The sequence below is a fragment of the Nesoenas mayeri genome (genome assembly GCF_963082525.1).
Source record: "Nesoenas mayeri genome assembly, chromosome: 6".
NCBI lineage: Eukaryota > Metazoa > Chordata > Aves > Columbiformes > Columbidae > Nesoenas > Nesoenas mayeri.
This window is the reverse complement of record NC_137545.1, coordinates 26,406,613-26,420,724: the sequence shown is the minus strand read 5'-3', so window position 1 is coordinate 26,420,724 and position 14,112 is coordinate 26,406,613. Positions and strand designations below refer to the sequence as shown.

At 40.1% G+C, this 14,112-nt stretch overlaps 1 protein-coding gene across 2 annotated transcripts in view; it reads left to right on the top strand.

Annotated features, from left to right (window-relative positions):
- Positions 1 to 4,414: 4,414 nt before the first annotated feature.
- The window catches only part of SLC4A10 (solute carrier family 4 member 10), a gene marked incomplete at its 5' end in the record, with an annotated part of 156,155 nt that continues 146,457 nt past the window's right edge, over positions 4,415 to 14,112 (top strand). For both annotated transcript variants that reach the window (XM_080346341.1, XM_080346340.1), the window contains one exon: positions 4,415 to 4,462. In XM_080346341.1, the coding sequence (XP_080202467.1) occupies positions 4,415 to 4,462 (48 nt within the window). The remainder of the gene's footprint in view (positions 4,463 to 14,112) is intronic.

Sequence of the window (14,112 nt, the reverse complement as noted above, 5' to 3'; positions counted from 1 at the left end):
ATATTGATGGGATGTTCCTTTTGATATCTAAAGGTAGTTCACCTTTTTTTTTTTTTTTATTACCATGAAATGCAGTTTGAGAGGTCCACCCATTACTATTTCATCTTGTGCAATCTCTAAGACAAAAATAGAACGAAAAGGATTTTGGCTGCTTGGTAGAGATTTCTTTTCCCCTTGAAGCTTAGAGATTATTTTGCAATTTTACTTGAAATAGAAACACCTGCAGCAAGTTCATTTTGGTTCAATTTCATTAAAGAAATATTTTTATGGTAAATATGCACAGTATGAGAATTTGAACTAAGGTGTATCGTGTGTGTATTTTATTTACCAGTGTATTTGAGGCTTGAGCTTAGGAAGGAATCAAGAGAGGGCAAACTGATCTAACTCTAGTCTTTTCTGATTTTGAATATTGTGTGAAATTGTTCACTGTGCTGCTAAAATCTACTGGCAACCTTGTTAGGTCTGACAGAGTGCAGGTTCTTTTTGGAATGAAGAACATGGTGAGAGTATTGGACATAGCTGTAAATGAGTGATTCAGGATTTAAGCATTTCTACCATGGAGAGATTTTAGAGCAAGTAGTTCTCATATTGGGTTTTGTAACTATCAGCTATGTGGAAATCAAGAGTTTGCTCTTGCTTAGTAGCAATTCCCACCCTTCCTCCATCCTGGTAGAGTAACATATTTTATGACTAAACTGGGAGAAGATTCGGATAAATGGTTTAAATAAAGCATTTGTTTTAAATTATAGCTATATTTTGAATCACAAAATGAAAACTGACAGAAAGGTATGACAGTAAAGATGTGAGTGGTACTGGGCCTATAAGTGATAGCAGGCTTCTGTGACAGCTTTTATGCATATATAAAAATATACATATACAAATAGCATTGCTTATTACATGAGAATACCTTTTTAGGACTTAGGTGGAGGAAGTACCTGTCACTTGATAATTAAGGAGTATTCTTTAGGTAGAAAACCAGACCTTTTATTATGAAGACTTAGTAGGAGAAGTCTTGCAAGCCCTCTCATGAGCTTGAATTCTGTGATTTTTAGGTCTTCATTTTGGAGCTGCATCTTATCACACATCTATGTTTGTATATACAGAGCTATGTCCCCAATGTACAAGTCAGTGGGAATTATTTACATCCTTGACCACTTCTATGTCAAGCCCAGATAAGTAGGCATATGCCCCCCAAATCTATGCTATATACCTCCAAAGTACTTTGAGAAGGGGCTGAGCCTCCTGAGTGTATTTGCCCTTCTATATACAATACAGCCCTTGTGAACAGTTTTTAAAGAATGAAACCTATGAGTTACTGGCTGGCTAAAGACCAAAGGGGTAAGAAGTAGTTTTAGGAAAGAGAAGAATAAAAGTCAAATTTCACTGTCTTTATTTCCTTCTGAGAGATGACAGCAGGCAAGGATCAGGTCAGTTTCTGACCTAAATTCAGAATGTTATTGAACAAGAAAAATGTTTCCCCTTTTCCAATTGAAGTTGGCTTTAGGAGCTTTATCATTGTAAAACTATATGTAGAAGCCCTTGCTGTTTCATTTATGTAATGCATTAGAAATGCATATAAAGACAAAATTAGAGTCTGACATAAATATGTCACAAAACTAGTTATTTCAATAGCATATCTTAGGTATTCTTAAAATCTTAAAACTGAAGTGTATCTGCATCTCGTGATTTCACAACATCTGCTCTTCTTGTGTTCAAGTTTCTCAGATTATTGATGACTTAGGAACATCCTCTGACATTTTTTTCCTTTGCCTTTCTGTACAAAAGCTTGAAAATATCACCCAGTTGTGTACTAGAAGTTCAAACTTGATATCGAAGCCTGCTCTATCTCATGATTTTAAAGCTAATTCTTTTGAGATGAAAAGTGACATCACTGCTGTCATAAAGTAATACTGCAAAAGAGAAAATTGGTGGACCTGCCTGCGAGTATGGCTCATATCACACACAATAGTGAAAGAAGCCAATTTTGAGAAAGGGAAAACAGAATTCAAATTCTATTATAAAGCAATTAGAGAATAAATATTATTTTCTCTCTTTGGTGTGATGTGCTACTAGGTTGTTACTAAAAACAAATAGTATCTTAGTTATGTTTGTTTAAAAATAGAACTTTCAGCTTAGTCCTCTATGTTCTACCACTTGTTTGTGGAAAGCCTTTGGCTTTGGAGCTTTTGCATTCAACATTTTGGATCTTCCTATTGAAGCATGTTTGTTACAGCTGTTGAAGGAATGACTTGCACTTCGGCTATTAATTTTGTGGCTTTTTAGCTATAGAGGTCTGTCATATTTTTCTGTGAGTGGAGCAGGACGATATAGAATGATTTGGGGAGGTTTGTTATTTAATGGAGTTTTTCCATATTCCATGTATTGTTCATAAAGGTGAACTGTCTGCAAAGTGCTCTGATGAGATCTTAACTCATGATCTTTGCAAAATCTGATTTTCTCTTGGGCTTTGCTTTTACATGTGTGTATTTTGGGGAGTGAAAAGCGTAAATGCCATTGAACTTGATATATTGCAGTACCTTATTAAAAATGCCCTTGAACAAGCTTGAGATATTTAGGCAGAGAAGACTAAGAATATTTATACTGATGTTCATTGAAATAGCTACCTGTAGACTGAAAGTTTTTGGTCATCCCAGTTTCACAAGTGGTATATTCACTTCAAATCCTTTTTCTTTAAAGAAGGAAAATCTCTTTTAAACACATTCCTTTCTCAGCTTCATCATGACTTTTATAGCTTAATTATAAGCTCCTACAAATAGGGTTTTACTGCACAACTGCTGACACGGCCTTACCTCCAGTGACCTGAATGGCCTCCTATGTTAATTACTGTAGATCAGTCATTATGTTATAAAAATATGCATCTGGATTCTTTTCTAGAATCTGGACCACAGTGTTGCCTATCTGTACAGTGTTACACGTGTATATCACTTTGTACAAAGACCAAATTTCTCAGTTGTGGCTCAGAAAAATAGCCCCTTTCTTTATATGAACCAGCTTTGACACTTCCTGTCCTTTACAGTACCCCCTCAGCTCTGTGTCTTGCTTTCGCTGATGTACAAATAAATCAACCTGGAAGATCTCTAGGAGACTTGAAGAACATATCTCATGGCAGCTGAAATTAAATCAGATTTAGTGAAACTATTTATTGATCTACTTTTAGACTGCAAAGGGTATCCAAAACACAGAGAATGGCCTGCTGCTTTGGCAAGGAAATCAATGTTAACATTAGCAATGTTAACATAACATTAACAGCAACAGGGAGACAGAGGTTTATTTGTTAGCTTATTTTTCCGAGTCTTGTCTCTGTTCATTTTGATTCTTATGCACACAGGTTTAGATGGGCATATTTTTGGGGGAGATGTGCTGGGAAGTGATGAATATGAGAACTTCTCCGGCTCAGCTGTCTTAGCAAGCAGCATCATACTCGTGTACTTAATAATACAGGTGTTGTGGGGGCTCAACTATCCTTATGCTTTCTTGGATATCCAAATTTAGACCTTGACAATTGTTTGTGTAGCTTCCTGGAGTTTTGGTATGTCCAAATGTAACCGTTGAGTTGTAGAGGCACCTAGACTAGAAGCTACATGTGTAGCAGGCTCAAATGATAAAACTGAGTAAAAAAGGGGTAAGGCTCCTATTAACTGTATTCAGAAGGATATGGTAATCGGATATGTGTTTATAACTTGTGAGTAAAAGGGGATGGTGCGGTTATTTTAGCGGAGAATGGGACAGACCTCAATTTTGAAGATGCTGTGTGGGTTTAAAGGTGAAAGCCTGGTGGGACCGAGCAGAAGATCTCTGTTTTTCAGTGCTCTTCTGATGCTGATGAAATGAAAATGAATCTTGGCCCAAAACCGCACTGAAGCCACAATCTCAGGGAGACTGTGTCTCAAGCCTGGCTTAAAGTTGTAACTCCCGGGCCATGTCTTGATGTTTGCAATAGTGTCACTCGCAGGTCTGCGTTTGCGGTCCGGTCCCTCCCGCCGCTCTTTCCTCTCGGGACACGGAGCGCGCTCCGCTATTGGCGGCGCGGACTGGACAGCGCCCGCCGAAGGAAAGGGCCGGCGTGAGGAACCGATGCCACCGGCATGCTCGGGCGCTGGTTTGCAGGCGCAGCCGTGCAGCGGCGAGGTCCGCCCGCCTTTACCGGCCCGCCGGGGGCTGGCGGCGGCGGTTGGATCCGGCCGCATCCCGCAGGTGGATCCGGCTCCTGTCTCCCCCCGCACTGGGGCTGGCGGTGCGCGGGGCCATGTGACTGGTGCGCGCTTCCTGCCTCCGCGCCACCTGATCCGCGGAGGGAGCGCGGCGGCGCGCGGAGCCCGGCGCAGCCCAGCGGCTCCCGGGGAGCGCGGGCGGGCGGGCGGCGGGGAGGGCGCCGCCGCGGCCCCGCCGCCGCATGGAGACCCAGGACCAAGGGGCGCAGATGGAGCCGCTGCTGCCCACGGTACGGCTGCCGCAGCGCGGCCGCGGCGGGTGCGACGCGCCCCGCGGGGAGGCAGCCGGGGAGGGGGGCGTGGGGGGCCGTCTTCCTGCCCGCCTGCGCTGGGGTTCGGAGCCGGTTTCTCGGTGCGTGGGGGAATAGGCTGGCTCGCTCTGGTGCCGGGCGATGCAGCGGGGGTGTCTGGGCACCAGGGCGCTCGGGGATGGAGCGGTGTGTGTTTGTGCGTGTGTGTACGTGTGTTCTGTCGGGACAAGCACCCTGTCCTCCGGCTCCTCCCGCTCTAGGCATCCCCTTTTCTTCGGTACTCCCTCTCTCCGCAGCCCCCTGCCTCCGACATCTGCTTCCTCAGCCTCCCGCTTGCCCCTCTGCTTCCCGGCGGTGGAGCAGTGGGGGAGCGAGCACCTGTAGGCTCCTCTGTGGGGATCCCGCTGGGCGCCGGGGCTGGCTCTGCCGGTCCCTGCCCCCGACTCTTTGCAGACCGCCGAGAGATCAGCTGAGGTCTGGCACTTGCATGGCAGCGTCTGTCTCCCTCCACATCCCGGTCTCTGCTTCGTGCCGCGATGTCGCAGTTTCTTGTGCTCAGACGCGGAGCTGCTAATCCCTGGGGTTGTTGACATCTGGGGGAGTATGCGGTGCGCCCTTGCCTCCGAGCACAGGGTGATTACACGGCTATGGCTGGGCAGTGTTTCTTCAGCAAATATGAAAGGAGTCAGTTGGTGGGGGACCTTTTACACTGTTAGATCAGCGGGAACCCTCTTTCCTGTCTGGCATTCCCCGAACACAGGGTTTGCAGACACACAAAAGGTGTAAGTGTGGGTGTCAGTCTTGATCTTATACTGAAATTCTGTTTGTGAATGGTGGTTACTGCCTTGTGCTGGAAATCAGACAGTCTGGGGCAGGGAGAAGTCTCTCATGTGCATACACAAGCATTTGACTGTATGCACACATCTCTGTGAACACACCGCATAAGTCTGCAGAGGCTTTGCTGGCTCCTGAAATGGCTCTGTGTTAGCACAACGTTGACAAAGCTTGAAAGAGACAAGTCTCAGCTGCTGCAGGTTGATGAGATGCACTTGTGGCAATTCTGTTTTTTGTAGGATCTGTTTTTCCATCATCTGTTGATGTTGCCCATTTTTCAATCAGGTCGCAGGTTGCTACACAGTGTGAGGTTATCTCTGGCATCTCGTTTCTCCTTGTGGCACAGGCAGATTTCCCTGTTGCTCTCTGGATACCTTTTATGAATCCTAATTCGTATTACTTGCTGCTCTTGCAGTTTCTGACACTGGAGTAGAAGAAGGTCCTGTCTTTTACACTGACAGACTGGCTGTCCAGTTCCTTTCCTTAGAGAGACAATTCAGAGTAAATCTGGTTTCCATCTGTAGTTCATGATCACCGATTCTGTGGAAGTCTTAGTCATCAGTGTTTCACACCAGTGCAGTAGTCTGCAGTTGGTAGCAGTCTCACTCTTGCTTGTACCTTGTGAGTCTACATGCTGGTCTTGCTTTGGCAGTTTGTGTTGTCTCTGCTTGTGCGATGGCCGCTGTGCAGGGAGTCTGAGGAGTCAGCTTTCAGAGGGTGCAACGCACAGGATTGCCTTGTGCTGTCTGGTTTTAACTTTGTTCCACCAGGGCTGTGCACAGAAAAAAAAAAGGCTGTTGCTGTGGTTGAGAAGACCAAAGATTGTATTTCTTGTCTGCGGATGAGAGGAGAATTGTCCCTGCTTCCCTCTGCAGCCCTGCTCTGTTGCAGTACCTGTCTGCAGAGCTGCAGGTCCCCATCAGTGCTGTTGCTCATTAGGTTTGTGGCCTGGTTCCCACCTCCATTTACTACAGCTGACTAGTTCAGCAGCTGTTATGTTTGCTTCAGGTAGGGAAGGGACACTTCTGTATTCCATGTAATATTTATTGTCGCTCATCCTCCTCCTCAGTCCTCTCTTACACTTGCTGTTTCTGGTAGAGCCTCTGCAGGTCAACAAGGCAATGTTGCTTTCCTGCCACAATGATGGCAAAGGCACAACTCCTTCAGTCTTCAAGATTTCTCTGTCCTGGTGGCATTTTCTCTGTGCTTCAAGCAATAAAGTGTGTGTGTGTGTGTGTGTGCTCTGGCACTCGGACGCTGGCCAATGTCTAGAGCTCTACATGCGGTAAGGCAGAGGTGGCTTTTGCATGGTGGGAGTCTTGTTCCTGGAGTCATAGCAGAGTTTAAGGAGCGGGAATCAGTGCTAACTCCTGTGCTGTTGGCTTGGGAGGTCACACCGTGACGTAGAAGTACCTTTGGAGTACTTCTCTTTTCAGGATCAATCTTCATCTTGACTGGAAACAAACGGAACAGGAATGCAAGCTGTAAAATGGATATAGTTCTCTTCCCAAACATTAACCCAGTTCGATGGACTCTGGGTATGAAGAAAAAGGTTCCTAGCTGAAGGAACTTGTTTCCTTCAAGAGCTTAGTCTAATGGCTGTAGTATATGCAGCAGACTATTTTTAAACAAAACTGTAACACGTACATTTTAATTGTTATTTATAGTAAAAAGAGAGCGATTGTAGTCCTTGATTAGTTTAATCTAATGGTGCTCAGAGATTGTGAAGCCTCAATGTAATGTCCCACCCAAATCCCACAGTCTGTATGAAGTAGAGTCTATTTTTATTGTAGTGTTAGTCGTATATTGTTATTGATTTATTATACAAGCTTTTAATCAAAACCCCCAATCCCTAGCAATTTGCAAAATGATGAAATACATTATTGCTTGTGGTTTTGAGGAGTGTAATACTTCCTTATCAGTCTCTTTTCACAAACACCTTTTGGAAGCAGTTCTTCCACAGCAACAGCACCTTCGTTAGCGGTTAGGCTACTGCTTCTTGATATTTTTGCAGTGTGGGCAAATTTCTGTGAAAATTATTAGAAATCTATTGCAAATTGCCTGTAAGTGCAATATTGTAGAAATAAATGAAAAAGGAAATTGTTCAATTGGAAACAATTTGTTCAAACTGCTCTTTTTATTGTTCAATACATATACTAATATGGTAAAAAAAAAAGCAGACTTGTATGCTTTCTGTATCATCTAATGTTTTATTTACCAGTCATCAAGTGTATTTTTTCAGTATGATGGTTCAGCGTGCGTTCAGTTACTCACAACTATTTTAAAGATTGCCAAGGAGTCATCATTTGTTTACAGCATGGGACAAACAATCTGCAGATCACGTGTACAAAGATATTTATTGATTTCTAATCAAAGGACCAGATATTGTTAATTTGCCTGTATACATGTATACCTCATTGAATGTAAATTATTTTGCAAATTGTCACTTAAGGCAGTGTATTCATAGCTAAAGTATTTATTCCTGTCTGTTCTGGATCTCTATTGTATTCAAGCAGAAATTGACTTTCAGCATTGTTATCTGACAGAGGGTTGATGCTGCAGATATACGGAGCATATATAGACAAAGTGCAGATATTTTTGTTACCTGTATTTATGCTTAGCATGTTGTTTTCCTGTGTTTTCTGAAGGTAACAGTAAAAGTCATGTATGTAAAGCCAAATTGACTCTTCCTTTCTAATTTTATATTCTCTCACCTTCCTCATTCAGTCTTACAATTCAAAAGCTGTTTCGTTTTATTTATTTGTTTATTTATTTTAAAAATCTGGTAAATACAAGACCTTGAAGCATGATGTTGCTGATATACACACTATGGTGTGATATGGTACATATGCACTAGGTAGATACCGTTTTTTATCGAGTACTGTTGTCGCTGCTGCAAATGGCACGCGGTTATTACTACTTAGGCCTGTGTATGTGGGAGAACGGTATAGCGAGATCTTGGATAGTAACTATTTTTAATGTGGCAGGTGAGTGTGGGAAGCTGCTCACAGTAACAGGCCAAATTCTTTTGCTTTTGTTAATGCTGAGTGGGACCTCCGGCAAGGCGTGCAGATGAGATGTATTGCTCATTGTGAGAATGGAGGGCAGAGCCTGACCCCACAGTTTGTATAACAGCACTAATTCCCAGTTCACGTCACCAAAATTTAGTATTAAAGCAACAGTTAAGGCAAGTTTATAGAGACTACAGGAATGTTGTGATTCCTTCAGAAAAATACAGAGGCAGTATTACATTTTCAAGACGAGTACTGAGATAATGGCACCACTGAAAATAAACCCCCAAACTTAATTATAAGTATAAATTTAACATTGAATTGCTGCTTTGGGTATTTTCTTTTTTACTGCCTGATTGCAAGTTCTGACTGAAAAGAACAAAACCCCTTTTTCCCCAGGAAAATGCTGGAATGAAATTAAGTAACAACAGAGGTACATATTTCTTTAAAAAAACCCAGCTCCCTCCCTCTTGGATTTGCCAGTGTCATTATTAAAAAAGATTTTCCTGGATCATATTGTATGCTGTGGTGTTACTGTTTAAGAATAATTGACAGCCTGATATATATTTGTGCAAAAATAAGAAAAAGTATTAACGCTGTGTAGAAATCATCCCACTTTAATTAATCTATGTCTGGTTTGAGTTCATCCCACTAATTTTAGTTGTTAAATATATGCTTTCAATTTCCTCTGCTAATAATTGCCTCTTCCCTTTCTACTTTTTCCTTTGGCAAAAAATAATAGAGTCAATTCTAAACCAAAATACTTCCACTGACATCTTTTAGTGCTTCTTAAATAAGTAATGTTTACAGTCTCAGTGGATGAAAGGATTTAAGCAGGTAAAGAAACACTTAATCCACTGTAAATCATCTTGAACAATTAGTTGTGTGTCTGATATGAGAAGAGAAAGCCATAGGAACAGCATGTTCCTTTCATTTCTGTAATATGCTGTAACGTATGTGTTCAGGTCTGCCTTTTGAAATACCTGAACTTTTGAAGAACCGTGCCATTGCGACTCCCTTTTCAATAATAATGACATTTTCATGTTGTCCAAATTAATGGAGAACTGAATGTGTTCAACACAATTTTCAGCATTGTTGAAGTTGAAAAGTTACTCTCATGAAATGAAAAATAATCTTTGCATATTTAAGTATGATTAAAATCCACCCGACTCCTACAAGGTTGTTGACTAGGATAGGCAAGGTAAAAGCTGGAATAGATGATAAAGGAAATTTTTAAAAATAGAAGGAAGGAGGTATCTTGGGGGGACAGAAAACAGAAGTTGCAGGGTGAGATGGGGGTAAAATTGAGAGTGTGGAGGGATTCGTGCTAAGTTGGAGAATTGCGGACATGATGGCTGAGGGAGCTGATTAAGTTGTGGGGTGAAGAATTGATTTGGTTACAGCACAGGAAAGGAAATGGAGGAACCAAAGCAGAAAATACAGCTCATGCCCTTGTATAGCTTGGGCAAAACAGGATCTTGAATACTGATTCTTCCATATCTTTGCTGAATTCCCTGCCCAGCTCCTGGAGCCTTTTCACTCTTTTTCATTAGCTGTTTACGAGACATCGAGAAGCTGATTATACATAGGTTTTGGAATTCAGTGGAGATGTGAAAGATATGCCAAGATTTGCAAGTTCTCCATTTTAATCAAGCAGAGCAGGAACTTGGTGCAAGGAAACAGACACATTAGCGTATTTAGGAGAAATGAGGTCATCAAGGTACATGAGGTAATATTTGGCATTTGTAAGGTATTAGCTGATTAGTACAGTACTAAGTGCTGGGTTTCAAGAAAAGAACAGCAACTGTAGAGCAATTCAGGAAGAAAACCAAAATCAGCATGGGCCTAGAAAATATGGAAGATTTGAAGAAACTGAGATTCTTTAGCCTGACCATGGAGACACACACCTTTAGTGTGTAAAAGGCTGCTGCTGCAAAATAGACCAGTTTCTTACTTATATCCCGTCTGAATAGGAAAAGAAGAAAGGGTTATGAGACAAAAGGATGTTAAAAAACTCCATCTAATGCTAAAGACAATACAGCAGTGGAACAAACTGTCTAGTGTATTTGTGGAATCTCCATTATCCATCTGCAAGATGAATATGTGACAGGAAAGACACATATACAGTTAGTGCTGCTTTAGGGCTGAGTGATGGACTAGAAGACCTCCTGAGATCTGTTGCAATCCTATCATTCTGTGACAAGGGCTCACTCATCTTTTTGCAAAGACTATTTTATAGATGGATGATATATTGTGTGCAAAATGAGGAGAAAGGAGCAGTTTATCTAGATTATAAATGTTGATACCTTCAGATAACTTAAGTCCACCTGAATCGTGAATTTACTGTAAACATTTGCATTTACTATAAACACATTACACATTAAAAAGATAGATGCTGACCATTCATCTAATGTTGTGATTGCAAGCAGGTTTTAAAACCACACAAAAATATAAAATGTAACGTTTATGAATTTGTGTCCATGATATGCTAATCCTAAATGTAGAGTTTTAAGCCTTCCTGAAGTCCTGTTGATTTTTACGAGAATGTGTGAGGCTGCAAGACCTTCTAGGATAATTTCACTGGGAGCAATCACTTTGTAGCTGTCACACCCCAAAATGCCAGGAAGTATTGTACCTTGTGTTGCTTTTTGCAGAGATAGTGAAATGTTTTTGCACTTTTTTTTCCCCTGGAAACTTGTATTAAAAGTTTGAAATGTATTAAAAAGCTTAAATGGTATTAAAATGCTATAAATTGAGAAAAACTGATCTGAAACCACTATTCTGAGGAATTATTCCAGATATCAGACACTAACATTTGCACTAGATTCTCTCTAGAGGCATTCATAGTCACTGAAACTATGGAAGGATGGAAAAAAACCCAAACCCTGCTATTAGATTCTGGCAAAAATAGAAAATAGATACTTAAACTGTAATTAGTCTAGCAAACTATGTCATTAAATAGCAAAATGCCATGTCATTTCTGGAGAGGAAGGTCATGTATGCATGTCAACTTCCATGTACAAGGGTTTTATCTTAGAAGTAAGCAGCCATCAGGAAGATTGTGATTTCATGTCAAATATTGCCCAACAAAACACTGAAAATTCTGTGGTGATTGTGTGGCATTAAAGGTGTTTATGATATTATAAGCATAAATAGGAAATAAATGTGCAATCAGGGAGATTGTGTATCAAATCATAAGGGCTTTGGATATTTTTATGGGTACTGAGTAGTAGTTTTCATATTTTTTTGTTATAGAATCAAATAATAGAATACACAGGGGAATAAAAATAACTTCAAGGTTGCAGGATTTTTCTTCTCAAGCATTTTGTTTTTGGGGTTCAGGAACATGCTACTGGTAAATTGGAATAATTGGATTTATGATTGTAGAATACAAATCAGAAATAAAAATGCCTGCATTATATTGATGTGCCCAGTATTTGTAAGATTTAGTAAAATTTTCAACTTTGTGTTTTGTTAGTGGACTGAAACATCAAGTTTCTGAACACTAAGGTGGAACTATTTCCTTCTGCAAAGCTATATGCCTGTTGTAAAATGAAGCACAAAAAAAAAGAGAATAATTCCAGGATAAGATCCTGCAGTCTCTCCTAGATCTGGTTGGACCAAAGATCCAATCATTAAATCTGTCCTGAGTGTATTTCTAGAAAGAGGATTTTGCTTCCAACATCCATCCATCCATCCATCCATCCATATTTTTGACAGTTTTCCAATAACCAAACAGGAGCCCTATCAGTCATATTGCTAAAATTCAACTGTGAAAAATATTGCTGTCTTTCCTCAGAAATTAATTTTTTTTTTTTTTTTTTTTTTTTTTTTTTTTTTTTTACTCTATACTGAAAACTTAGAGAAGAAATATGTAAGCTTTCTATTTTTCTATTTGGAATTAAGCAGTGTAATGATGTCTAAAATCAGCTTGAGGAAGTTGCCAAAATTCCCATATGACAATCAGTAAAGTGTAACTGCAGCTCTAGAAATGTTCATCTTTTTTTCAACTCTGTAGAGTTGAAGATGTCGTTCTCATTCTTATTTAATTATTTCATTTACTTGCAAGACAAAGCCTGTTACAACAGCTGTAAAACAAAAGTGAATCTTGAGCTTTTAGCTAAACCCATAATTATATGCTCTGCTAAATGCAGGGAGTTGATATTTTTCATTTGAACTGCAGCTAAGTGAGGATAGTGATGAGAATGTGAAAGGCAAGTATTAGCCACTCATTTGCTCTGGAAGTTTGTTCAAGGTTGAGCTTATAGATGCACTGTTCCCAAGGGCTGCTAAATAGCTAGGCAGCAGTGGCTGAAACACATTCACAAAAAAATTCTCACCCTGTTCTGCCCAAGTGGGAAATAGATGGAGTTTGATGTAATCTCCTGAGAATGTAGAGCTGTGTGTTGTGAGATTGCACTACCAGCATCTTAAGTATATTGATGCAAAATTGAAAAGATTGGAAGTTTATGATCTGAAAATTCATAAGGAAAAGGATATATTCTGCTGGTATTCTCTATAGTATGAAGAATGTAACAAAATTATAATTTCATGTTGCCTGTGAAGGAGTGGTGGATATTCTTCTACGTTTGATTTAATAAAAATGTGGATAACCTGTATTCTTTCTCAGAAAAGAGAGTATTGCTTTAAGAATTTATTTTAATAATTTTGGTGACCTGTTATATTTAGGCAAGTACTGAAATAGAACCAGAGTGTCCCAGAACAGTACATTATTGTGCCGACAGAAGAGATATTATATGTATTGGTGTATTAAATGAACTTACAGAATAAAAATAGCGTTCCCTTCACCCCCAGCAGTTGCTGACAGCCATCTGAATGCTGTCCTCAGAAACAACCTAAAGTTCCCAGTTCTTTTGAGCTTACTGCTACCTTGTTTGAGACTTGTGTAAATTCTATAAGGCTGGTTTGTTCTGAGACTCTAAGATACTTTTTCTTAGAAAATTTTATAACTTAGGTTGTAACCCATATTATTGATGTCCTTAAATCACTGTAATCCTTTCCCTTTTATTTGAAGAGAAGATAGAAATGCTCAAACATTAGACTTGACTGACTATATAATTATCTTTTAGAAACCTTCTACTTTATTGTGTTTTTCCTCTTAATTATTTTGTTATACTGAAATACTTAACTATGTCCACTTGTTTTTATTGCAACTTTATAATAGCTTTTGAAATTAAATATTGCAATGCAATGAGCTGTAAAAGCAGTCATAAAGCTGTGTTTCAAGCTGTTTCATACTCCTCCATGAGTCTTCTCATGTGAAAATTCCCCCCCCCCCCCCCTTTTTTTTTTTATTGAGAGAAGTATCTGGATGAATCCAGAATTGGTGAACGTGCTCTTAAAATAATATTAAGCTGTAGAAAAGCCTCCATGCTTATCTTCACTAGTTTCATAGAAAGGAGGGTTTTTTGTAGCCATCCAGCTGGCTTCATTGAAATCAAATGTGCCTCTTGCTTGTGGAATAACCCTCAACAGTCCTCATCTTCTGGGGCATGGATTGAGAAAACCCCTGCTATGGAGTACCCATTGAAACCTCATGTAGCTCACAGGACTTTGTTCTAAAATGATGTTAGAAGAAACAGTTAAAGACACTTAAAGTAACTTTTAAAGAAAAAGCCATAATCAGTTTTAGAGAGGATGAAATGTTTTTCAGTGGTTCATAGTTTGTGTAGCTTGATTGTTTTTTCACTTCATCTTGCCTGAAAGTTTAGGATTCTATCCACTGGATCTGAATTTATTTACTTTGTTCAGCCAGCATATACG